This window comes from Equus caballus, chromosome 18 (assembly GCF_041296265.1).
Source record: "Equus caballus isolate H_3958 breed thoroughbred chromosome 18, TB-T2T, whole genome shotgun sequence".
NCBI lineage: Eukaryota > Metazoa > Chordata > Mammalia > Perissodactyla > Equidae > Equus > Equus caballus.
The window spans coordinates 81575311-81603145 of NC_091701.1; the positions used below are offsets into that span (position 1 = coordinate 81575311).

Sequence of the window (27835 nt, forward strand, 5' to 3'; positions counted from 1 at the left end):
TTCACCTTGGGTCTGTTGACTGGATTATATACAGAAGTAAGATTCCTTTTCCAGGGGAAATGCTATATATACATTTATGAAGTTCCTCCTTGAAGATAGTTTTCTAAAAATCATCCCAGTTCCGTTTTTATATTATTATTTGGCCGTAACTGTGGTGTGCTGCCATGTACCAACTGAAGGGACGAATTTGAGTGGTTTCCCCTGCGAGTCGGGGTGGCATGCAAAGCCACGGCCCCTCTGGGGAAGCGTCGTCCCTGTTCCCAGCGTTCCTTGTCGTCCCTCCCTCCCAGCATTGCTGGTTTGTGGCTATTTCTGGTTGTGACAGGTAAGTCCGTGTGAGCGTATATATATTTTTTCTAAAAATAGATTTGTTATTTATTATTCCTGGTTTATGCACTGTTTTTGTCTATTAGTTTACTGACTTTTCTCCTTCAAATTCCAAATTTTGCCATAATTGCTAAATATAGTTTTTTTAAAAATAGAATCCACATAGTATAATATAGATCATTGTAGCACTTCCTCGTTTAACTGATAGTGTGATGTTCATCTAGCCGCTAAGGATTCCACAGACAGAGGTTGTTTTTCTTGTTTTGTTCTGTTTTGTTTGTTTGGCTTTTATTTCTCATTAGTTTATAATTGCAAATCAGGAATCATTTCTCATGGATTATGTATTGACTCGAATCCCAACCTGTGTTTTCTGAGCTAGCAGAGTGCAAATCGTGTCAAAGCACAGAGTCTGTACATGGCGATAGAAATACATTTTAAGTGTTTGTTTCAAAATTGTATTCCCTATAAAACTGTGGGGAGGAAGTACATAGAAATGGAATCCCGTTACATTAGAGCAGCTGGAGGACTCTCTGTGAAGGGCCAGATGGTAAATGGTGTGGCCCTGCAGGTCACCAGAGGCCTGTCACGACCTTGCGTGAAAGCAGCTGTAAACAGCATGTAAATGAATGAGTGTCGGGGTGCTCCAGGAGCATTGCTTTGCAAAACAGGCAGTGGGGCCAGCCTCGGCCTGTGGGCTCTAGTCTGCTGACCCGTGATTAACAGCACAAGCTTAGAGTCAGACGAAGCTATGTTCAAATCTGCCTCTGTCTCTAAGGAAGCTTCAGAAGCCTCTATTTCTTCACTTGGTGAACAGGGAGAGTCATGGTTCCTACGGCGTCTGGCGTTTGTGAGGATCAAGTGAGCTAATACTTGTCGCGTGCTTAGCACTGCACCTGGCATGTGGGACGTGCTCAATCTACAGTGCCCAGCCTGCTGTTGTTGTGGATCATGGTGTGTCTCTAAAGCCACGAGAGTTGGGCTCTGTGAACCTCAGTGGTTAGTCCACGCCCAGGGGCCTGAAGAGACTACATCGCGGACCCCACTCTGCACCCACGCCCACGGCGCTGGGTGGTCTCTGAGCAAACCACATGCCGCAGACGATTACAGTGCTGCTGGAAGTGGCATCCATTTATGTACGCAGCCGAGGGCACTGATGTGAGCAGAAAAGAGAATTTTTTACACAGAAATGAATGTATACACAAACCCGAGAATTTTAAGGGAACTACCAAAATTGGCCTTGTGACTCGTGGAACAGGGATGTATAGTTAGGAGTAAAGTATTTTGCTGTGAGGGCACTGTACCTGCATATTAGCATCCTGAGGAATGCGATATTTAAGATGATTCTTGTATTAAGTTAATGTTGCTTACATTTAAAAATAGTGAGCTAAGGTGTTTTCCATGTGCGTGGAGAGGATGTCCTGTGACACGTGTCAGCTCTTAAACAATTGACAGAAACTCCACTTTGTGTTTTCTTCCTGGCTGTCCTTCCTGCTCCCTTCTTTCCTCCTACCTCCAAGCCTCAAATTTCAAATGGGGATGTGAAAGATGGTTTCAGTTGAGCCTAAGGAATCTTTTTTCCATTTGCTCAAAATTACCCAACTGAGTTTTATGCTTCCTTTATATCTCGCCTTTGGACCCCCATGTGGCTGCTTAAACACCGTACAGGTCCTTTGAGAAATCTGTCTATCTTTGAGATAGAACATCTGTCTTTGAGAGGAAAGCTTCAAAAGTCAGATGTTTATTGGTAACCTCCTTCTGACTTCTAAATTTTAATGGTCTCCAACGGGGGCATAAAAAATTTAGCGTTCACCCAACTTCGTGTGCTGTTTGGAAGAGCTCTTGAGCAGCTCGTGATTCCTTCTTTTCGTGCCCTCGTTTGCCAGTCAGATTGAACTAAGTCTGAGGCAGCTGTGTCTTTACGCGCTCTTTTCCTTGTTCGATTCGTGATGCTGGGAAAGGGGAGGAGGAGAAGACGGGCCATGACAGCGGTGGGGGCATATTTGCTTTGAGTTCTGCAGAAGGTGAATGTACTAGAACCTAACTGTCGATGGTGCAGAACTGTAGATTTAAGGGCATACAGGTCCCAGCAGCCGCTGTCCACAGCATTTAAAGCACGATTGAGCTAATCGAAAAAGGTGACGTAAGTGTTCAGCGATCTGTTACTCGGGGTGTTTACTTCCTGAAACCGCTTGTCTGCCTTTCCCTTGTGCTGATGAAGATGGTTGGCTCATACAACTTTCTTCCCATGATCCTTTGTCACAGGTCCTAGTGCCACCAATCTCATAATAGGCTCCATCGCTGGTGCCATCCTGGTAGCAGCTATTGTCCTTGGGGGCACAGGATGGGGATTTAAGTAAGCAACGCCGCATGTCTTCTCCGTGGCTCTGGCACTTCTCTTTTCTGCTTACATAACCGAGTTTTGAGTTCCTGCTACAAGATTTCAAGTTTTAACAGTAAAAATGCTAAAAATAAATATTTTTATTCAAAACTGGGTCAGAAAAGGAGAAACGTGGAGCCTCAAATGCCATCCTCAGGCAAGTAGGAAAACATGAAATGTGGAAGGAGTTCACTTGTACTACTTTAAGGAGAATGAGGTAGAAGTCCTTCAGGAGAAGATGCTCTAGCTTTTAGGAGCAAGCGTTCTGAGACACATTTGTTTCTACACGGATAACTGAGGAAAATACGTAGTTGGAAATGGGTAGATATAAATTCCTTCTGTCTGTTTAAAACTGGTTTATATTCCATTGACATTTTGAAAATTTCACAACCTGAGTAACCGTTTGATCATTGTTTTTCACATGTAACATAATATCTGTAGCTTTGTGATTTGAAAAGCTTCATTATTTTATAAAAACAAACTAAAAAAATATTTTCATTAATGCCATAACCTACTGAATTCATTTCACTTTGGAGTTTGAAATCTGGCTTTGTCACACTTGATATTTTCTAATTAACTGTTAGTATTCACAGGTTTGCCTGGTGTTTTCGTTATGACCTTTTAGTTTGCAGCATACGTTGATCACCAAACTAAGTTTGTTTAAATAGACAAGCCAGATAATCACAAACAAACCTTAATTATGGTGAAAATTTTTAAACCTGATTTATCTAGTTTGGTTGTTTCCATACCTCGGATTCGCTGGATAATTGGTTTTTGTGTCTTTTCCTGCTGTAATGACTTGATGATTATGATTTGCAGAGAAGACACGCTGTTCCAGATACTCCCCATGATAAACTCAGCTTCAACCAGATCTGCAGAAACAAATTTAAATGGGAAATAAGACCATCACCCAAATTCAAAACCCACTTTGCCTCCATCTGGTTATTCAATAGAGGAAGTTTTTGGCCTGAATTATCTAATTGCCTTAATTATGAACTTTGTTTTATTTTATATTTCGGATCCTGTATTCATTATATCTAAACCAGCTAAAATGTTATTATTAGAAGCTGATTATGAAAGAAAAACAAGCCAGAAAATGATTTAAATAAATTCAATGTGTTCTGCTAATTTTGTTGTCAATATTTAATGAGTAAGCCTACAAGTTTCTGAGTGGCTTCAACTTGGAAAGGTGTTATCAAAAGGTGCTTCTTTTCTACAGACATTTATAAACTCACACTTGTTTGGTGAAATGGTAATTTTGGCATCAGTGTGTTTTCAAAAACACACACACACACTGGGCTGCTCACATTGGCATTTCTTGTTATGGCATTCGCAAGACATCACTCAGATAATGAGTCACTTATGTGGTACCTGAGGAAAGACACGCTTTATCTGGGCGGGCCCTATCCCAGTGGAAGCTTTTCTCAGTTCCTCATTACCACGTCATGGTAGTTCCATGATCTGTTATTGTGGTATAATGCTCCCTGGAACTTTTTCATGAATATGCCTCAAGAAAAATAAATTTGGCTCCTGCCCAGGCTTATGCCTCCTTGGCATTAGGAAACCTCCTTTTCAAAGGCCTGAAAAATAGTCTACTGTGCATCTTGGCCCCCCAGCAAACTGCAGTGACAAATTTACCGTGGCAGCATTTGGAGATGAGAGCGCTATTCTGTAGCAGGACCTCAAAACAGTGGCCTCGCCTAGCTCACAGCTTGAATTGCATGTTTCTTTGGGGAAAAACGGAACAGGCTTTATCACTGTGTATATAAGTGGATCAGGCCGTACAGATTCTATCTGAGAGAGATGTCTAGTCATCAGAAGAATAGAAAAAAAGGCGTGGGAGACAGACACAGTGAGGGGAGAAACAGCCTCTGTGGGGACTGTCGTGCGGGCATGAGTCCCGCTGAGCTGTCGGCCCCCTCCCATGCCCTATGGCCCTAATCATTACCCTAATGGAAAACCTCGCAGAAGGCACACAGGAGTGTGAAATAAATATTTTTATGTCCTGAAACAAAAAAGGAAGGCAAGATCTTGGACATGTAACTTTAGCAGTTTCAATTTGAGAAGCTGCTGCTCTGGGTGCTAACCAAGAGGGTTTTAATTTACTTTAGATTTTAACATTAGCAATGTGGTTTGTATTAAACATTAAGTAACTCCTTCTGCCTTGCAAGAAAAGGCTTTGAATGCTGGATGAGAAAGTCTAGATTTTCCCACCACTCGGAGTTTTGGAGATTATGAGTCTAGAGATGATTTGGAAGGGCAATTATTTGCTAATTGAGATGACACTGAGTTTTTCGTTGAGTTCGATGTAGCTACAAGAGAGTTTCCTTTAGAATCAGAAATTGAAAATAGTTTGTAAAAAAGATTGCTCTAAATACCTTTATTGGAAATCCCTCCTGAAATCAGGCTTTTATTACTAGAAGAGAAATTAGCAAAGTAGCCTGAAGAATTTGAGGGTACATAAACTTTTAGACTAAAGGAAAGTCTATTAACTTCCCCAGGGGAGTACTGCTTTCTCCTAACGTCACGTTTCTTCAGGTGTCACACTGAGTAGTTTAGATGTGGAAGAAGCGTCATACCATACGTGACCTGTCGGAGTGTAAATGGGAAGTACAGCTGTGCTCTGACCCCGGACCTTGTCTGCCATTCTTTATAGTTCTTTTCTTAAACTGCATTTCCTCTGAAATAGGTGGTAAAAGCATAAGCATATGTGAGTGTGCATGTGTGTGTGAATGTGTGCACGTCTGTGTGTGTGAAGTGATGATAAAGATTTATCAAGATTGTCATCAAAAAATAATATACATTTAGATTACTTCTTTTTAGCAGAGTAGTAGAGTCTGAACGCTTTGGTTAATGCAGACGAGACTTCCGTAAGCCAGGTTGGGGAAATCCTGAGAAGACAAAAACGCTTTATTTGGTAGGTTATTTGTTTTAACAAATTCTGATCTCTTGGGTCATGTGGTGGGTACACCTGAGTGACTTCAGTTAACCCGACATTCCACAACTATGAGGATCCTAAGGGATGATTTAGTCTATAGATGCCCATTCTTTAGGGTCTTAGGGCTTTTCTCTGAGCAGTCCAGGGAAGCATACACATCGGCCCTTGCCACCCCGGCGGGCCCACCTTTTCCGGATGTCTGCGTCTGTTTACACGCACCCCGCGCTCCTTCTCCTCTGCATTGCCACTTGCAGGACAGAGCCCTGTGTTGCGGTGCAGAGGGCTGCAGCCTCCCTGCGGGTTGATGTGGTGACTCATGGCCTCTGTCCAGTGTTGAGTGATAATGCTACTCGACTGGATTATTAGAGCTGTTGCTTTAGTAGACATAGAGAAAAATCAAGTAGATTGAAAGATCGTTTAGTAGCATCTTCCCACAGCTTACAAAAGGTGACAAATGTATAAAAAGAGAACTTCCTATCTCCATTTAAAAATGAACAGAATTGCTGTCATTACCTTGGACGTGGCTTTTTATCTGGCATTCCCTAGATTTGAATGCAGGACTTAAGATGTGAGCAGTATAGTCATTTACATGCACATGAAAGTATATCAACACCATAGGTGATGGCAGCAGGAAAGAAAAATTCTAGGTGATGGTAGGAAAAGAACTTGAAAGTGACAGTGACATAGTTGGTCGACAATTCAGATCACAAGATTTCGGACGATTATTGCATTCTTCCACCCATTTCATAATGTCTCCGGCTGTGGGCCCCCATTGCCACGCCCCACCACCCCACCACCCCACCACCCCACCACTCGCTCTCTCCGTGGGATTCGGTGGCAGTAGTGGCCGTACTGCCCTGGCAGAACTGCTCCCGACATTAAAGGTGTTGGTTTAATAAGTCTGTGTAATTATCATATATAGTTTCCTCTCTATCAGAAGTAACTTGGGTTACAAGTTCTTATTGAACCTGACTTTGGCTCTGAGAGATTCGGTTTGGCCTGTGTTCCGTTTGGTTGAACAGCGTAAAGAAAAGACTAAAAGAAAAGGTACTTGCATAAGTGAAATTTAAAGAACCATGTCTGGATTACCACAAGGAGAGTTAACTGAATTGTTTGAAGGTCAAGTTGGATGAAATTTGAAAGGAACTTAATATTGCTAATTATATTTTCTCAAAAGAGGAAATGTCTCTCTTTTTTCTCTTGGCTTTTGATTTTTGCAGAATTAGGAGATGGAATCAGTTCTAGCTGGTCTTTCTGTGAGGAGGATAACCAGACTGTAGCTTATCTGATCCCAGGACCATGTCCCGGTGTCTGTTAAGGAGCCTGGTCTCCCTGGTACCTGTCACTCCTGGGCGAGGCACATTCTCACTCAGACCTAGGGGGTTGTAGTCGTGCCAGGTTGGCCAGGAAGACCCAGTACAGTCCCCGGACCCCCTGGGGAAGTGGACTCAATCTGAGGTGGCCTAGGAGGAGTTGGGCGAGGGCTCCTTGGTCGGGGGGCAGTGACTTTTGGTGGAAAGATAAAGAGGTGATAGTGGTGGATAAGTACATACCTGTGAAAACAGATCTGAAGGCTTTACAACTCCAAGATGGTTACAGTCACCTGGAGAGCTTGGTTTTAATTCTGTGTAGATGTGTGTATAGTATAATATATATTGTAGACAAGGGTACAGGTTTTTTCAGAAGTAGTAAAAATTGGTGAAAACTGGGTCCATGCAAGGTTTATGGATTATGCTACTATATTATAATGATCCAAAAATACTTCATAAGTTTTGATGAGAAAGGTAACTGTCTGCAGAGTCCCGGGGGCAGAGGGTTTTCAGAGGAGACAGCTGTGGAGGGAAAGCTGCAGGCACCTGGCTGTGAGAGTTGTGCTTTCACATTCACATAGAACGAGACTTCTTTTCATAGAGAAAGCTCAGAACAGGCAGTTCTCAACACGCAGTGGCCCCTAGCAGTTCTGCAGTTTACACTGAGGAGCCTTGAAGTCACCCTGCGCGGGGGTGTCTCTGTCTGTCCTCACCATGGGGCTCCACACCGCCCCGCTGGGATCAGTGGAGGAAACAGGGTCCTGGAATCCCTGTAGATATTCAGGGTCCCTTTCCCCATAGAAAGGCATGATTCTACAGGGTGGCCTGGCCTCCTGGTCTAACCAGGGAGCCCAGTAACCCTGGACAACATTGTTTTTTATAAAAAAGTGCAACCTAAGCTTCAAAAACTGACTTTTAAATGGAGCAGAAACTTTTGGACACTGGAGGTTGCCTGGATACCAGGCTGAGATGGAATTTCATATCTCCATTTGAAAATGAACTGGATTGCCGTTGTGACCGTGGACATGGCTGTTAGCCGACTCCCTGAATTTGAATAAAGGAATTTTGATGTGGGCCATATAGTCGTGTACATGCACAGCGCTAGCTAGTGAGGTCTTTCCTCGACGTTCATTTTCTTTGAGGAGACGTCAGTTTAACACTTCCCTGGAGTTCCAGCCACACACCGCTGTGTTGTCTGGGTCCCTGGTCCTTCAGGGTCATCTCACAAGGTCAAGCAGTCCCTGTTTCTCCCCACCTGCCTCACAGGAAGTGTGGTTCCTCCTCCATGGACCTTCCAGGGCTGTGAGCATGGGTAGAGACGCAGACCCTGTGCTCCCAAGTGACAGACACATGCTGGGAGGTCCCTCTTGCTGCTGCCTGTTTCCTGGGCAGGTCCACAACACCTGCTTTCAAGAATGTAGATTCTGAGGGGCGGGGGTGGTGAGGAAAAGGCGGCACTGTGGTAAACAGCTTTTGCTGCCGAAGATTGCCTGCCAGGCCAGTGGCCACATGCTTGGGCCATGACTGAAAACATTAGCAAAAAGGAGGTTTTCTTTAAAGAGTTTTCTATTTGATATTTCAAAAGAGAAGCATCAAAGTGGTCGTCTTGGGTGAAATAAGAACTTTGCAGGGTGTCTTTTTATATACTTCAAGCTCTCGTGTTGTTCTTATCTTGAATGAGCTCCGGCAGAAGAGGAGTGTCCTGTGACCCTCTGGCTCTTAGGGCTATGAGGGTATCCAGCTGGCCCTGAGTGGGTGGGCAGGGGAGTGAGGGGTCCTGGGGACTCCTTGGTCCCAGTTTGCATGACGCCTCGGTGGCAGCTGTGCTGCACCCGCCCGGTGCGCAGACCAAGTGCATGAGCCTCTTGCTTGATGCCCCACATGAAGCCAGACCATGGGGAGGTTGCAACCAACTTTTGTTGTTGCCTTGTGGTGTCTTGCTGGTTCTTTCTTTTCTCCTTTTAAACATAGGAACCACTTTTTAGGAGACTGGACACTGTGAGCAAGGCATTGTAACTCGCTTATTTCAACTAAGCTGAACTGCTGCATTTGCTTAACTAACCCGAGCCCGTGTCCATTCTCCTTGGAGTGTGCTGTCTCACTGTGCACTCTGGTTTCCGCCCTTTGCATATGAACGTGCTTGTTCCATAGCAGGGTAAGAGCTCACACCCCAGGGCAGCCGGAGAACAGCAGACAGGGCTTTCTGCCTCCAGGGCAAAGGCCAGGCCACTGACACAGAGCTCTCGACTTCTGGAAGGAAGTATCCACAAGACCTTCCGAGCTTTGCTTAGTTCTCCTAATAGCCCGCCCAGTGGAAGAGCCCTGTAATAATTCTCGTCTAGTCAAAATTAGCTGTGGCATCTACTTCTGAATCAAGAGACAAATTGGGCTGCTGAGGCTGCCAGTGCTTTAAAATGAACAACTTGAAGCTTGTTTAGGGTCTTCACAAATGGGGCTCCTCTTGCGGAGATGTGAGGACGCTCGAAACTGCAGGCTGTTCTGCGCTTCAGTTTCACGTTCTTTTGGAAAATCTGCGTTGGTGTGAGCTGATTACCGTGCTCTGGAGCTAGCCTTGTCGTCATTGCATCATCCCCTCATCATCGTCTGATTAATATTGTGGATTTCTCCCCTCTGTTGCATCCTTTTCTGACGCACTCTGGAAGAAATGTCAAGAAGAGGAGATTCGATCCCACCCAGCAAGGCCCCATCTGAAGCGGCGGCCCTGGATGACCGGCACCTTGCACGGTGGCGCTGTGGGTGTGACACACTTGCAGCCACGTTGCCGGAACTGTTAAGTCTGTAAATGGGAACAATGGGTGGTAATGACTACAGAACTAAAGTTGGGGCGACAGGGATGGGGTAAAAGAAAACTCTGCTTTTTGGAAATAATTTCAGAGAGCCCCTCCCCCCACCTGTCAATCAAAAGGGGCAAAAGACAATGTTATAAAAAGAACTATTTCAGAATCTTTTTTTTTCTAGCTAAAGGAAGAAGGAACAACAAAAAATTAAGTGCAATAAAAGGACCATTAAAAAATAGCAAATGATTTTTTTCTGTCCTCAGCCTGCTGGCACTTAATATCTTCTAAATGATTTGGCATGATTTTGTTTTTCCTTTTCCGACCAATGACACACTCCAGTGGCATGAAGATCTAATTTTCGAAAGGGTAAAAACTGCATGGCATACATCCTACAGCAGCTAGCAAGCCAGTCCACAGCAAAACCTGCACCTGACCCTCCCCTCTGTGAAGGGAAAGAAGAGCAGGGGAGCCGCCCACCCCGGTCTGGACCGGCCCGAGGAGCACACGGCCCTGCTCTGGTTGACTCACTCTCCGGTGTTTTCTCTCCTGGACTGAGCATCCTTTGGAAATGGGAGCTGGAATATGAACAATGATGCTACTGTATAGTTCTTTTATAAATGTAAATATGGAAATAAGCGATTTTGACACCTCATTTTCACTTGTCTGTATTGAAATATTCCCCCTGTAAAGGTGCCCTGTAAATCCGAGTTTACCGGTTGGCTCCCCATCCTTTTGGTTTCTTTTCTCTGTTTCTGCTCTGTCTGTCCTTCTCTGTTGTAACATGTTGTACGATGATTGTTGGGTTTGCTTAAAAAAGACATGTAGCCACTGATGCAGGGAGTTTGGACACAAAACAGGTGCAATTTAAAAATGAAATGCTTGAATCCAAAAAGAAATGAAAGGTGGGGGGACACAAACAACAAAATAACCCAAATTAAAACCACAGAACTTGTGTAAATGCAAATACACGCCCTGACAAGCCCCTCAAGTTTTGCTGTCATTAGAAGTGTGTGTGTGCGGCGTGAGAACGGAGACACCCTCAAATCACTCACAGAAGTGCCAACCTCATGAGGCTCGTTTTTGATTTTGACAATTTTCTTTCCCTGTCATTAATGTGAAAGGAGGAGAAACTTAAAGCCTTAAATAAAAAAATAATTTTTAAATGTTGAAAGGTTGGGGGAAAAGTTAAGCTTCCCATTTTATTCATATCTATTATTGTCAATATTTCATCCCTGCTTCATCTTCCTGCCTCAAAACACGTCTGGTAGAGCCGCACTGTAAAACCGCGCTGGCACCGGGAGCGGCCGTCGCCTTCTGCGAGCATCGTGACAATAGGTTTTAATTCTGTGTGTTGTTTTCAGAAAACCTGGCTTGGCCCGCACTGTGTTGCTGGTCCGTGCACTGCTGCCCTGGGTTCTAAGGGGATTCCACTGTCTACAAACCCCCTTCTCCCTCCTCCAGGCAGATTTGCTGGTGGAATCCGGGTCCCCAAGTCCCTCTCAGTTTACTTCACTTTCACTGACTTCTTCCATTTATGGTCAAGAGAGCTTCTGTTCAAGTGTTAAGGGAATACTTGAATGAAGAAATTTGGTCCCAGCTGTGTTTGGAATGTGCAGACTGCAGTGAACCCCTGCAGGGGCAGCCGTCTGGAGCTGAGCCTGCCTGCAGCCCCCCGGGAGCCCGTGCTTCTCTAAGCCCCTCTTTTTTAGGAACAGGACATGTGATCTACTACTCCCTTCTCCTTGACAGCCAAATCCGTTGCTAGGTTTAGCTTTAAGACCCTTTTCAGCAAGATTCACGCCACTCGTTTCACAGCATTTGCTTTGACTTTGCAAAGGATTATGTCCTAAAAATGTGCTGCTTGAAACAGTGGGATTTTCCCCCAGATATCTTTAATTGTGGAAGTGTCACAACCATAGAGCGAACCCTTGATTTCTATGTAACACAACAGGCTGTAACCTAACATCTTCGACCTGTTATTGCTGTCTGAGTGCCAGGTGCTACACAGGCGTGCAGGCATTCTCGGGAACTGGCTGTGTGCGTTGACTGTAGTAACAGGGCTGTCTGCATGGTTTATCAGCCTTGCTCTTGGTTTCATGGGGCAAGGTGTATCCCTCTACCTGTGGCAGTGGCTCTTCCAGCTGGAGGAGACTCAGATGGCTCGGCATCTTCCTGTCACTGCATCGGCTGTGTCTGTCTGTGGCTGGGTCCTCCTCGCCGGCGGATACCCAGCCGCTGCTGAGTACGCCATACATGTCCACTGCTGTTCCAGAGGCACCACGGCAACTGAACAGACACAAACCCACGGTGGTTACAAAACAAGTTAAATGTCTATTGTTGACTTTCGAGCATTTCACAAACAACATTGTAAATGTGCGATGTTATGTTTTAAATCCGACCACAGTGGTCCCCAATACTATGTACATATGGCAAACGTCCAGTGTAACTTTTTGTCACACTGGCAGTTTCATAGGTAACCAAACCTGTGCTCCAATGTTAAATTATTTGTGTGTATCTGTAAAAACCACAAGCTTTAAGCTGTGTGCGCGAATAGGAAAGGTGCTGCCACCATACAGCCGTCAGCAATGGCTTAGGATGGTTTGAGGTGGTTTGAGGTCAGCTATTTTCAGACTGCTGTGTTTTCTCTTGCACGTGCTATTCATTTGCTGATTTTTGTGCTGTGAATACTCCCTTTTATTAATTTGAGCTCAAAGCCGAGCATCTCGCTGTTTAATGTCCCCCGACGAGAGTTGGTGTGAAGTGACCACAAGCCCCCATTTCACCTGCTGTACTTTTGGCGCATTAATCAGCGACACCTGGACGAGGAGACCTGCGCTCACTTCATTGCTCACCTGGGATCCTGCATGAGCCCACTGGATGAGAGCTACTCCTTCTAGATAAACGAGCAGTACACATAGGTGCATGTTATGAAACACGATCACGTACAGCTGTGGAGTTTTACTGAGTGGTAGGTGTGTTTTTTGTTTTTGTTTTTCTTTTTTACTATGCAAAGGTGGGAAATGCACAAACTTTTCAAAGACTAGTGTCTGAAGAATTTTACAAACAATACTTGAATCTTTTCTTTAAGGTCATCCCATCATATTTTATAGTAATTGTTGCTTCCATTGTTAATTTTCATTTTTAAATGGTTTGTAGTTTAAGTGCACAACCTGAAGTTTTGTTTGAAGTTAATAAATTCATCCATATCTTGTTGGCTGCCTGTGAGCGGAGGTTCAGTAGTCATTGTATGCATCTTTTAGTCAAGTGTATATTAAAACTTTTGTTAACGTAGAATGTTGTAGCTTTATACTTTGATCATTTTTCTTCAACCCTCTTTCTGTGTCCTCCCGTCTGGTTAAGTGGCCGTGCATCTGATATCATCAAGAGTTTTAGCACCGGTCTCTCGATCAAAGGCTCACTCAAAATTTAATGTCAATGGAGCAAAATAAAATCTCTGATGAATGATAAATATACTCCTGATTAGGATTCAGTTTCATGGGATTTATTGGAAATGCTTTGCTTTTTATAAATCAGGGGAAAAAAACACCTTAGGATCATACCACTGTCAATTTTTTTTCTTTAGCGTCTCTTCTGAGTTTAAAGAGGAAATGACTAGTGGTAACATCCACACTTTTGAGCTGGTACCTAATTTACAATCAGGCTATGAAGGAAATGGAAGTATTTGGTTATATAAACCGTGCTATCAAAACATTCGAAGGGAAGTATTTCCTCACACCTCACGTGGACTTGGGCATCAACTAATATTCCTCATCAGGAGTGTGTCTCAGTGTCTCCCCTTGCCCACAGCCTTGCCTTGGTTTGGCCTCAGCAGCTGGGTGTGTCTCACTGTATCTGTGGTACCGACACAGAGAGAGGCCAGTCTGACACGTCATTCCTCGGGTGGCAGTTTGCAGGGCCCTCCTTTCCTGTAGGATAAAGTCCAAACTTAACAGCATGAGCGAAAGTTCCCCTCAAAGAGCCTCTTCTTCCCAGGTCTGAAGAATCTTATGTAAATTTTATGTCCGGTCACCATAATTCATTTGTTTCCGTGTCATTTCGTGTAATAAAAGAAATACAGAAACAATAACATGAATATGATGCTTTAAATAAGAAAGCATATTAAAGTGTCATTTATATTGGACTCTAAAGGGATGATCTGATTTTTTTGATATGTTTTCCTTTAAGCCATTCTCTTTTTGAGGTTAACCTTGAAGTAAGTTCCTTGCTCCCCTGGTAGCTGACTGAGAACAGAGACCCAGAAACCAGAGACTCCCTAGGTAACAGAGCTGCAGCCCTGCAGTTGAATTGGACGTGAATCATCCTGTAGATAATCTATCTGCTCACGTGGAATTCCTAGGTGACTCTGACATTTAAGATAGGCACCCTTGAGGTTAAGGTACCAGGGTTAGAGACTTCTGCTCATTAGTTTATTCACTCAACAAATATTTGTTCAGCCTCTATGCTAGGAACAACTCCTGGCAATTGAAGGAACAGAAGACAATTCTTGGCCTAATGCTCACAGTCTGGCAGGGAGAGACACTCATTTAAAACAAAACCAAAGCCCTGTGAGCCCAAGGTGGTGAGTCAACCATGTGCTAGGAGCGCGAAGAGAAGTGGTTTGGGGCAGGCGGGAGAGGGATGCAGGAAGTCTTCCCGAAAGAAGTTGTTCTTTCTTTTAATTGAAGTACAATTGACATACAATGTGCTGTTAGTTTCAAGTGTACATCATAGTGACTCAGTATTTATATACATTATGAGATGATCATCACGATAAGTCTAGTTGCCATCAGTCACCAGAACAAGTTACTGCAGCATTATTGACTATACTGCCCATGCTGTACATTCCAAACGAGGTGTTTTGAGCTATCGTGAAAGATGACAGCAAAGATAGGCTCACCAGTCTGATAAAGTGGGAAACACACTCAGGGCACAGGGGGCGACCTGTTCCAAGACCAGGAAGAGGAGCTCAGACCCCTGGGGTAAGTAGTGCTAAGTGTCTGACTCATCTGGCCTGTGTTTCCTTCCATCCACTTCCTCGCCCTCCCCCCCCCCCCCCCCGCTTCTTTCTTTTTTTCCTTCGTACCTTTCACAAACACTTGATCTATAAAAATCCTACGGTACTGTGCCGGGTCTCAAGGTCTCAATGACTCTCAGCTCTCAATCTTTGAGCAAGATGCAACATTTTTTTTTTTAAGATTTTATTTTTCCTTTTTCTCCCCAAAGCACCCCCGGTCCATAGTTGTATATTTTCAGTTGTGGGACACCACCTCAACGTGGCCTGAGGAGAGGTGCCATGTCTGCGCCCAGGATCCGAATGGGCGAAACCCTGGGCTGCTGAAGCAAAGCGGGTGAACTTAACCACTCGGCCAGGGGGCCAGCCGCAAGATGCAACATTTACATACAATGTGATAAGTGCCCTATAGACGTAAGTAATTAGGTGCTGTGGGAGGAGAAAGAAGGGAGACTCTCTCTGCCCTTGAGGTCAAGGAGGGTTTCACAGAGGAGGTGGCATCTGAGCACAAGACTGTGCAATTGGACCTATTACCACGATCACCTATTGTTAGGTTTAACCCGGGCTCGTTTTAGTTGGCAGAAGTCCGTTCACAAATCCCTTGGAAGCAGAACAACCTGTAATGTTCAGATCTAATGTTCTGCTGCAGACGTCTGGATTTCTTTTGCCTGTGTGAAGATTATTATTATGAGGGTCTCTGTTAGAGCCTTTATTTTTAGATATTTACCCTCTGATAGCTTATCATGGATCAGTCTTAAATGTTTGGGCTGTCAGTAATGACAAAGACAGCTTCTTGACCTGGCTGTAAACCTCTAATATTTTCTTAGCATAAAAATCCCTGGCTAATCTCAGTCTGGAGCGAGGGGGTGGATAAGAACTATAAATGCTTTTAAAGCATCATTTAGTAAGTCCTTCAAATAATGAGGGGTCAGAATCGTTTTCCAAGTGCAGTTGCGCTTCCGGTCCACTAAAGTTGGCGTTTATCTATCTTTTATGCCTCAGAGAGGGTTGCCATCCCTCGATCTTTTCGGAAACCTATCAGCAGGTCTGGCTCCTTGACTAGAACAAGTTACTGGTCATGTACGTGACGTCTGGAGAGAAAGGAAATGCCGCGGCGCCTCATCACCTCGGCAGAGTTGTCCTGCCGGGATCTGCGCCTTTGCCAGCTGACTGCGTGTGCGCACACACTTATGGGAACACTTGTGCACCTGTGACCCAAGCGTCCACCCTTGTGTGGACATTTATCTGACAGTGATGATCATTGAAAGCCAAATTGGCCCAGTCAATCACTTGGTCCTACAAAAATAAGGCAAAACAAAGCATAACAAAACAAAATCTTCCTGAATGATCAGGAGTACATGGAGAGTTCTTCAGAACTCCCGGGAGCTGTAAATAGCTTCCAGCCTCAGGAGGTAAATGAGCTCACAGCAGAGCTGAGAAATAGGGAAAGAATGGCCACTGTGGTGAAAGTGTCACACTGGGAAAGGGAAATACAGATGAACCACCATGGAGATCAGCAGAGGAGGACTCCCTGCTCTAGGGGTGTTGGGAGGAGATCAGCAGAACTCTCTGGAAGAGGTGGCCTTTGAGCTGGAACCGTTGGTGGATATGGACATGAAACTGGGAGGTCGGTGCTGCTGCTTGAACCAAGCAGGACATACAAGTTCAGCTGAAGTAAGGAAGACCAAGATCCCAGTGTCTTGAACGAGGCGGACGGCTGTCTCTTGCAGGAGCCGTCCAGACCTGGTATGGGGGCTCCACACACCTTCCATCTTGCTGTGCAATCCTTAGCGCACAGCTTCCGTCTCACGGAACAGATTCTCTGCTCCGGCTCCCACCACCCTGTGTGCCTTCCAGGAAGCAGCAGGAAAGGAGGAGATGTGGAGGGCTTGCCACTTCCTCTGGACACCAGTCCAGCTGTTACATATATCACTTTTTATCCCAGGCATTGGTCAGAACCGAGTCACACAGCCACGTTTAGTTGCAAAGAAAACTAGAAAATGTAACGGTTGAGGGGGCATATTATCACTAAAGCGAAAGTTTAGAAAGGGCATTGAGAGACAGCGAGTAGCCTGCCACCATCTTGTAGGAAAGTGCCCATGGGGAGTTGTTAGGGAGGATGGAGATCCTGGGTGGGTGTGTGAGGTACTGCTCAGATCTGCTCTGAGGAATAAAGGGCTTATAAAGGGCTCCTTCTATCTGCTGGGATAACAGCCGGAAGATGGGCGTCAGCTGTTGGCCTTTTGGGGAATTGCCTCCAATGAAGAAAACTGCCTTCCTCGTAGAAGACCGCATCCAATGATGGACCAGTGAGGGGTTATCCCAGTCCAGGCCTCTCACCTGGCTCAGGACAGCTCTCAGGGCAAGACCAAAACTCCTTTCTTGGGCTGCCTGGAAGCTCCTCTTCCTCTGCCCAATCCTACTTCTGTCCCCCACCTTCCACGGCTGTAGAAAAGTAGCCCCGAATAAACAGCCTACCCCCACTCTCTGCCTCAGAGTCTGCTTCCCAGGGAAGCCTGTCTGGAACAATCACCAGGCAGCTTGGTTTATCAGAGCCCAGAGTGTGGAAAGGGGAAAGGAGGGAAGTGAGGCATGACCTGGCGCCCTGGGTGAAGATTCTGTAGAGATCCTGAACCGGCGGGCATGGACTTGATTCTGCAGACAGTTGAAGCGAGTTTCTGAGATCAGGGTGATGGAAGCTGTCTGGCAGCAGAAGATAGACGGATTGCGGGTGAGAAGCAGGAGGTGCACAAGTCAGCTGGACACTAGGGCCATAGCACAGATCGAGGATAATGAACAACTGAGCCAGGGCTTCAGCCACACGAAAAGGAGCGGAAGGACTGGATGGCACAGGTGGAGTCAACAGAGAGGGGCAGCAGTGGTGGGAAGCAAGGGCTCGGAAGGTCAAAGGGAAAGGCCAGTGACTAGGGTGACAGAGACAGTCTCAAAGAGATCCTGAGTTAGGGGGCCAAGATGTGTCCCCTTTTGGATCTGTTGGACTTGAGGGGCTTGAAGGAAATCTGGGTGAAGGTGTCCAGCAGGCTTTTGAAATGAGGATATAAGACTCCTTAGAGGGGTTAGGATGGAAATATTTCCTTGAGAACCGTCTACAGATGTGATAATTTAAGCCATCAAATTAGAGGCAGTTTCTCAAGGAGGTGTCACAGAAAGAGAAAGGAGGGAGTGTGGGAGAAAAAGGGCCGAAGAGATTGGGAAGAGGTTGGGAAGAAAGGCAGCAGACGAGGAAGGTTACCTCTGGAGCTCGGCGCTGTGCGCTGACAGATTACTGACAGCAGAACTGAGTCCTGTCGTCCCAAGAACAAAACTCAGCAAGAAAGGGTGAATCTGATCTCCCTGCTGTAGCCACGGTTCCAACTGGTAGGAAATCAACAACGGCTTTCCATGAAGGGCAGCGTACAACTTGATTACCATAAACCTTGGGAACTTCACTAGGATAGCTGAAAAATCTTTGAGGGAAACTGGGATGTCCACACTTGAAGAAACTTTTGACACTATCTCTGTGTAGCAAAAGAATATATTTTTTAAAAACCCTATTACTTCCATTCCTATACCCATAATTACACTTTCTTTAGTCCAAAACTGAAATTATAAGCATTTGGCATTCCGTTTCAAGAGATGAGAATGATACCCCTATACTTATAAGAAGCCAAATATCACTTTATCAGCAGAGTAGTTGTTGACTGATAACATCACGGTAGGTCTCCACAGGAAAATACTACTCCTGGGCCGCCATGATGTAAGTGCAGGTGATCCGCATAAGGCGGACACAAGAAAGTTGGTCATTGTTCTTGAGTCTCAAAATTACATTCTCAGTGCCACGCAAAGAAGAGGTAAGACGCTTAAGACATTTTATCAGGCCTTTAGTACTTTGAGAAACGTGAGTCGAACGTAAGAGACAAAAGGAGCCCATCCCAGCAGAAAGTCCTGGTTCCAAGTAGTCAAAGTGGCTCTGTATTCCACTGAGCTCTCAGAAAGCCATATCATCTCAGCTGTCTGGGTGATGCATTGCCTAGAGCCCCATTTCATTAGCTACAACCAGAAATGAAGAAATAAATTTTCTTTATTAAAGTTAAAAAACTATGAGAAAGCCTTATACTCAAATATTTATGTGAGACTAAACTCTCATATGAAAGGAAGAAAATGTAGTCAATTCAGTCCTTTTGCTTTGTCCTCAGGACATATACTGAGTGGGTACCTGTTCATATGAAACACAAAGCCTTTGGCTTTTTACAGATGGATTACAGACGAACGTCCCTGGAAGAAGCCCTCTGACTATCAAAGCTTGTTTAGTTTCCAGTTAGTTACCCAGCAAGGCAAACAGTTCAAGTGTCCACAAATCAAATATCACTTATATTAGTGGACTCTTACAAATATTTTATAACATGGATCATCTCTCTGTTTGGCTGACTTTCCTGCAGTATTTTGATAGTTAGCTAAACATCTTTGCAATTAATTTGGGTAGAAAACTTTGTATATGTTTGCTTTTACTATAGTGAAAGACAAAGACAAATTCTGAATTCCTTGCATGAAAACTGATCAATATCTAAAATAAAACTCCTCGCACAAAAAGTGATTGACAGCAAAAAATAATGTTGACATCTTCCTTTTGAAACAAGAGATTTTTCTCCACTATGGAAAAATTAAACCCTGGAAACATCCCTAACAGGATAATCCCAACCCCTCGTCCTACTCTTCTCCTGGACTGTAGGTTTGTGCGGGCCTGAGAATGCCTCCACCTCCCTATTCGGAGTCAGGCTGTTCTGCAGAGTGTGTTACGGCGCTAACGCTCGTTCCAGGAACCATCTTAGAGAAAGGGACAGGTGTGGGGTCAGACAGTTACTGGGACCATGGTCCTGGACATGGTTGAGCTATGGTGATTTAGAAATGAGGGGGGTCACTCTTGTAAATAGGACTTTTCAAAAATGCTCAGAGGGTCTTTAGCAGGAGAGCGCAGCTTTAACTTAATTTTGTTTGCTGTTTTGATCTCCTCCTCTAGTCTATGGTTTTATGTCTGAAACATTTAGAACTAGGGAAGGTAAGGAAGAGGTTCAACAGTCTTTACAACCAGCAGCTCACCAGAGTGTTTCAAAAACTGCCTGGCATTTGATGAAATGTTTAACACAAACGCTTTTGGTGCGCGGGTTGTTGCCTGATGTCTTTCTGGTCTTGAGATGGATCAATGCTACGGTTGTATGGTAGGTCTGCACAGTGCTCTCCCTCTGTCTGTCAGCTAGTGAGGAAGAGGTGTTGAACTGGAAACTCAAATTTGTTCCAAAATTAGATATCTTTTTCTGCTGGGGATGACAGGCTATATTGGATATCAAATGCGGATGTCATGTTTGAGAGAAGTGATCAATTTTCTGTTAGCAACTCTGGATCAGGTTTATAAGCTGAAAAAAATCGCAAACTTATATATAGGAATGTGTAAATTTCTCACTAAGATTTAATCCATGCCTTGGTTGATGTAACACCTTTGTTAGAGTCTAGAAGTTTTCAGCATGATTGTTAATTCAAAGGCATGTATGAATGGGTGCCCCAAGATGTGTGTTAGGTATGAAACTTCATCTGAATGTGGGATCCCAAGATGGGGTGGATCTACATACACATACATGCATACAAAAATATATATATGTATATACATATATCTGAGTTTGTAACATGCTCTCAAATCTGTGCCTATAAAGATTATGTATAAATTTAAATTTCCTTAGGATATAATCCTCAGATACATCGGAAGCATGGAGCCTGTTAAGAGAAATTTACTCTTCTCCAGGAGCTGCTGGTTGTTAGAAGAGGTCACCCATCTTTCTAAAGGTTTTTCAAGGCAGAGGTAGTGGAGGGCTAAAAAGGAGACGATGGTAAGCAGCTGACTGGTGAAAAGGCACATGCTCCCCACTTATCTTGGTAGGTTTCAGTGGTTTCAGATGTGTACGCCCAATGACACTTGAAGGTGGATGATACAAGCAATTTTATAAGCATAAAGGGCTGCGATTTTGTTCTAATGAGCATTCATGCAATCTCATAGCTTTCGTGGATTGAAGATCTAAGAAAGTTAGAGAACTGAAGTCATTTGTGGTTTAAAGCAATGTTTTTCTTCTCAATCTCTATTATAACACATAGTTTTACTTCCTTCATTTCACTTTTGCTCTTAAATTATCTTGTTTATTCATTTGTTTACTTAAATATTGTTAGTCTTCTCCAGTAGAACGCAAGTTCCACAAGAACAAAGAATTTGCTTATCTTGTTCATTGATATGTATTCCCCGTGCCCATAACAGTGAGTGGCACAGTGTATGTGTTGTGTGTGTGTGTGTGTATCTAATATTGAACAAATGAATTGCTTTGGTTTGGACATAAGTGTCAGTCTATTTCAATGCCTTGTTCTCTGACTGTCTTCATCTGCTTTGTTCCCCATCAGCGTGGCGATTCATCAGTGGCTTAAAAATATCTTGATGACTTCTCTTTAGACTTAGAGGACATGCTTTGAAATAGAAAGTAATCAATCATCTCAACAATCTCCCTTCTGCTCAGGAAGATGCTGTGGATGGACCCTCACATCTCACTGTCCTGGCCTCGCTCCAGAGAAGGAGCATGTGGATGAGGCTGGTGGTCAAAGAGAATAGAGAGGGACTGTTGTCATCCCAAGGGGACTGGAGCTCAGGGCAGCGTGTGATGTATAACTGGTTTCCCTCCTTGTTTTATTAGCAATAGTTAAAAGAGTAGGTGCTCTAGTAGGAGACATCTTAAATAATCAAGAAATTCTACTATTTTTGGTGAATGAATTTTTGCATCATTTCTTTTACATGAGGAATGAAGAACTTTAGCTTAAGATCTTTATCTTAAAGACTTTCCATAGATGATATGGACTTTTAATTATTTTTTACTTGAAATTTAGTAAAAAAAGTAGGATGAATCATAATCCTTGGTTCTTGATATACCCTGTCATTAGTCCGTTGGCCTTCTGTATGCATATATGTATTTACTTACTGACTTATTTATTTAAAATCCTACAATAAATATCTGTGAGTCTAGAACTCAGTGTGATAATTGGAACATTGACAGTAACTAACATGTCCTTGTGAAACTCTGCCTTGTCCATTGGATGCCTCCCTCCTAATGCCATTACTCCCTTGATTCTTATAACAATCATTTCATTGCCATTTGAAAACACAGATAGATATATTCTTTTACATATTATTAATAAATGTGTTGTTTTGTTTTAGTTGTTTTAACTTTATAAAAAGGGTATTGACATATATAAAATTTTGGGACTTATGCTCTCCTTCTCAGCATTATATTTATGGAACCATTCATGGTATTCCAGCTCGCCACACTTCATTCATTTCAACTGCTATGAAATAGTCTATTATGAACAGACTACAATTTATTTATTTATTCCCTACTCTTTGGGCATTTGAGTTGTTTCCGGATATTTACTATATAAATAGTGTCTCCGTGAGCATTCTTGTACATATTTTTTTAGTGTACAAGTGCAAGAATTTCTCTGGTGTTTATAAGGAGGAGTGCAATTGCTTACTCATGGAGTATGCCAATGTTTAACTCCTTTCTACAATGATTGTACCACTTCTAATTATTACTTTGAATACTTTGCCAAACTCCAGAATTTCTCGACATTTATTTAATTAATGGATTACTGCCACAAATCATAGAATAATAAATTGGTAAAGCAGGAAATAATTTTGAGATGATCTAATTGGACCCAGTTAATTTGCAGACAAGGTTGATGCATAGGAGAGATGAATGATTTGTTCAAAGTCCTAGAAACAACGGCCTTGCAGGTACGTCCCCAAGTAGTTTATGAAACTGGCACTGCATTCTTACCAGCATCTTCTATGTCTCAAATATGCAATGTTTGGTGAATAAGCATAAAAATTCCATTTTTAAATAAAGAAATTAAGACCTAAAGAAATTTAAAAACATTAAAAAAAACAGCAAAGGCGTTATTCCCGTTTAGAGTTAAAGTTGAATTTATTCAATGCATAGTTTTCCATCAGCTCCCATTGCGTTTGGGGTTGACTTTGCTGATGGCTTCCCCAAAAGCCACTCCCAACTCCCCGGACAACGCACTTTGCTGCCTCCCACTGGAGCTCTTTCTCCCATACTTACTTGCATCTATAAATGACCATGTGACCTAATTGTAGCTCATGAATTTCAGCCTAAGTCCACTGATGAGGGTTATAGAAATGCTTTCACTTTCTTGATTAAAAAGTAACAGATGTGGCTGGGCTGGAACAATCCTTCTAGCTACTTCCTGCTTTGAATGTCGATGTGATGTCTGGAGCTGTGGCAGCTAACTTGTGAGTCCAAGGGAAGGCCAAGGGGATCACAGAAATGTGGGGCCTGCTATCCTTGGGCCACTGAACTAACATCAGCATCCATGTGTCTCCAGCCTTCTTATTAAGTAAGAAAAATAAACCTCTTTTGATTTAAGCTACTGCAGTTAGTTTTTCTGTCACTTGTAGATTAATGCACTCCTAGCTAATACAGCCTGTTACAAAAATGATCTCAGACTAGATTTGGAATGTTTCCCATTTCCCAATGACTGAAAATTAAAATTTTGTCATTGAATGGGAAATGTTTTTTTCCTCGGGGAAAAATGATTTTATACTTTCATACTTAGCATCTATTTTTAGATTACAGTCTTTCAATCAAAAACTCCATTTCAGAGGATATGTCCATAATCACATCAAAGTAATATCTCCATTCAATAAAAGCATGATAAAAAAAAAAATGGAGGCACTGGGTAAAGGAAAAAAGACTAAATTGTCTGACTGACATTTTAATTTCTTTATCCAGACACGAGAAAGAAATTTTATCAATGCAAGTTGATTAATGACACTTACTACTCCAGTCTCATGTTCAAAATGAGACCATTCTCATGAATAAATTCGACCAACATTGATTAAGAAGTTATTGTATGTGTGTTGGACTGTAAAGCTGAGAGTAGTCAGAACGGATTCCCACTCTGAAGGAGCTCGCGGCCTGAATAGGGTGGGAGTGGGAAGATGAGGAGAGACAGACAAGCACGTGTAACAATTAGAATACGGTAAGCACATAGTGAAAGTATGAACAAAAGTGTGTAGGAATCTAGAGCAGAGCAGAGCTAAATCCCTTAGACACACATGAGTCAAGGAAAAGCTCCTCATTCCGGGAGCCCTGCTCACACTGTAAGATGTTTTATGCCTCCAACATATAGGTCTATGTCCTTAATTGTTCTTTCCCAAATGTTTTCCTCTTGGCAAAAGTCCATGATTGTTACTAGACCCCTGGCTTTCTGAGCTGTGACTCCCTCTGCTCTTCTTATATGTGTTGAAATAGAGATTTTACGTTGTTTTTTGCTGTCCCATCGTAACTGAAGTCTTAGAAAAAGAATCTACTGCTAAAATCTTAGAACTTTGTCATTGTTGCCTTGGTATGTAAAGCAAATTAAGAACAAATCACTCATATTGTAGTCTCCTTCAGAAATGAGGAACTCAAAAGACAGGACAATTCTGAAAGGCAATACCTATAACGGTTGCTCTTGAACTGCTGGAGTTATTGCAAGAGCTCAACTCTACTCTTGACAAAGCCACAAGAATCTCTATGGGCTTTGCAACATACTGGAAAGAATGGGTGAAGGATGCACGCATCTTGAGAAGCACCCTACAAGGAAACCACCACTACACCTATTATCACAACTACAGCGTCTTCACTTGTACCCTCAGGAAGAACAGGAAGGAGCTCTTCCTGTGCCCTGAGTAACTTTCTTTTTCTGCGTATTTTAGAATCAACATCCAGCGTGATCTGAGTCCTTCCTTGCAACTTGTCCTTATGAATCTGATGACACTTAAAGAATGACTCATCCCCTCACCCCAATGGCATTCCGGAAATTGTCCTTGTTTATTGCCATCTTCAAACGATGGAAAAGCGTAAAAGAATGGGAGAAAGTCATTATTTTTACTATCTGATCCTAAATGTTAAAGAAGCACCCTATTCTTGAAGGCTGTCCCCATCATTTGCAAATTAGTGCACTGCTGAAGATGCAAACTATCTATATAACTGCTCTTGAATTTCATTAAAATTAATCGGAAATCCTTTTTAATGTCTTTGAGAATTGCTTCAAGTGGCAAAAATCAGAAAATCTAGCCATGGGGCACAGTCAGCTAATTGCGATTTACTTCTCAACTAGTCATTCTTCCGCCCTAGGCTGCAACCTTGTAAAACTGAAACAACTCTTTGGATGACAAATGCCAGTCAAACCAATTATGTAGCATAAAATGTAATTTTAAATGACCCATTCGTTTCCTGAATATTTTCTAAGAAGTCAGAATGATGGGATGGGCTGATTCCTGATGCAACATTAAAATTATGCTCTCTGTAAGTTGCACCTGCCATATGCTCCCTCCCAGTTGGTACTGAGGAGGAAGAGAGGAAACGAGAGACTATACAGTGAAGAGAATAGAGGGTGTCAGTGCATGTGTTTGTGCAAGCACACTAGTTAGGACAGATAAATGACAATGAATAAAGCCAAATTTAGGAAACAGAACCATGTTCTAACTCTCACCAACTAAGTGAGCCTAGGAAAACTTCTCAACTTAACAGCAAAATGGGGGAAAGAGGAGGATAAAGTGTTTTCCTTAGGACCACATGAGGCCATGTACATGAAAATGATGTTTTGTTCAATGTAAGTGCTGACCAAATGATCATCGTCATTAGAGAGAGTCTAGTCTGTGGAAACGAAAACACAAGGATAAAATACCAAATGTGTACGTTCAACAGAATATAAAATGTTTCATTCAAATGATTTGGTGCTGGATTTCTTTTTATCCAAATGCAAGAATTAGTATGCCGTTTTCCTCTTTCAGTTTTTAAGCTGATGGTAAGGTTCAGATGAAAGATATATATTCCTTTCCAAGAATTGCTCCAAACTGCCCTGATGACCTAGGAATACTAAATATATGTTACCACAGAGTATGTGGGATCTTCTTCTAAATAAAAATATTCAATAAGATGACTACTTAATTTTCAAGTGGAAGTTGGTAAATTGTATTTACAAGAAATGTTTAACCAGGCTATTATTTTCCAGGGAGGCACCAAAAAGCTTTACTGAAAATCAAAATGTCCAGTCCCAAGTAATTACATTGAAAAGGAAAAAAAGCATATGAACAGACCCTAGCTAGGCTTTTTTAAAAAATTATTTTTAAAGACTTTACTCTCATTGGCAAGAGTTGTTCTGGGCCATGTGGTTGGGATAGCAATGTCACACCCTTGGCTTCCAGAAAGCAGGAGTGAGCTTCTCAGTGCATCATCTTCACACTCACAGGAAAGGTGGAGCTCAGCTACGGTGGCCTTGACTTCACTCCATTTCAGCTGCTCATCCCGGTGGTTGTGCTCAGAACCTAGAGCTGCTCCATGTCCAAAATCTGACACTGACATGTCCCTCTCCCTGACTGGAACCCCTCTGCCTTTCAGTCTCCTCTTTCTTTATTCCTCTTACACCTGTTTTTGTTTTCCTTCAGTGAGACCTCCAGTTTCCTCTATTTCCTCCCAGTCTTTCATCTCTCTACTCCCAGTCTCCTCTCTCTTTCTAACTTGCTTATAGCTTTAATTCTTTTGCATCCTTTTCCTTCATCAGCATTTACCCAACAAAGCTCTAACTCTGAATCAATGCAATAGTGTTCATTCTTTCCCCTGACATTCAGTCAGATGTGCACTGCGGGAGGAAAAGGATAACTAGCATTTATCCAGTACTTGCTACAAGCAGCACCATGCTAAGTGTTTTCCATGTATGATCTCATTTTATCCTCACCAGCCATAAGGGAGATTTTTGCCCACTTCAAAAGCAAGAAAAATTGTTTCACAGAGGTTAAGTAACTTACCCAAAGCATTACATCAAATCAAAGACACCATCAACTGTAGATGCCCCATTATTCTAAAAAAGCAAAAGAAAATGCTGCAATTCTAATTGGAAGGTGCCATCAGTTGATAGATACATCCTGATTTCAGTGGTGTTAAATGTGAAAAAACTGCATCTAAGAATCAATGAAATATGACAAGTGAGGGAAACATGGTGCAAACCCAGGCAGTTTGGATCCGGAAGCATAATAGTCATCACTATGCTATTCTGCCTCATAAAAACCACACAAGCATGCAAAATGGTTTGTTACAAATTCATGGTCTCAAACTTTGCCTGGGCTTTTAGCACTTTCCTTAGTCTCTTTCTCCTCTCTCTTATCTCCTCTCTTCCCTTCTTCTCTTCAGTGATTATTTCAAAGCCTTTTCACTCTCCTTAAGTTTCCTCCTTAGCACCTACCCTCATTCACTCTTTGTGGTTGACTGTGCATCTTGCTTCATTAAGAAAATTGAAACCATTGATCACCACCTCTCTCAACTCCTCTCCACCACTCCCTCTACTACCTGGGACATACCCACATCCAGAGTGGCCTGCCTTCTTCCTTGTTCAGAGAGCAAGCTACTCCCTTCTATTGAACGTTGGCTCCTCCTCATTCTCTTAGCACTGTGGATTCTTGTTTGCTGAGATTTTAGTCACCCTCTTTTCTTGAATTTCGACTCCTCCCTCGTTATTGGTTCCTCTCCCTCAGCCTCTAAATATGACAAAGACCCAACCCCTGACCTCCTGTTCCAACTCTTCTTCATCTTCTTTTCTAAACTTCACAGGAAGTGCTTCACCGGGATTGTCTGCATTTCCTCACTTTCCACTTCTGCCTCAGCCCACTTCTTCCCAACACTAGTTGATATTGCTTTTAATAAGCAACTTGGTGACCTTCTACTTTTAAGATCCAATGGAAAACTCTTTGTTTTCATTTTATCAACCTCCTTTTCTGAATCTGTGTGATGTGGTTGATTTCTTCCCACTTTGTGAAAATCTCTGTCTCTTTGGCTTCCAAAGCACCACACTCTCTGGTTCTTCTTAACTCTGTTTCTTAGTCACTTAAATGTTGGCATTTCCCAGTTTCTATCCTCAGGCTACTATTGTACCCACTCTGCATACTTTCCTGTGAGGGTTTTAACTGTTGCTTACAGGTCAATCTAA

General features: G+C 43.0%; 1 protein-coding gene across 6 annotated transcripts in view; it reads left to right on the forward strand.

Annotated features, from left to right (window-relative positions):
- ADAM23 (ADAM metallopeptidase domain 23) overlaps positions 1 to 13891 on the forward strand; it is a 151839-nt gene extending 137948 nt beyond the window's left edge. For 4 of the 6 annotated variants that reach the window (XM_070242155.1, XM_070242154.1, XM_023622492.2 and 1 more), the window contains one exon: positions 9616 to 13891. In XM_070242155.1, coding sequence (XP_070098256.1) covers positions 9616 to 9755 — 140 coding nt within the window. In that variant the 3' untranslated portion in view covers positions 9756 to 13891. Of the gene's footprint in view, positions 1 to 2589; positions 2681 to 9615 lie in introns of all 6 variants that reach the window. The other 2 variants (XM_023622491.2, XM_001918018.6) reach the window with 1 other exon arrangement.
- The last annotated feature ends 13944 nt before the right edge of the window (positions 13892 to 27835 follow it).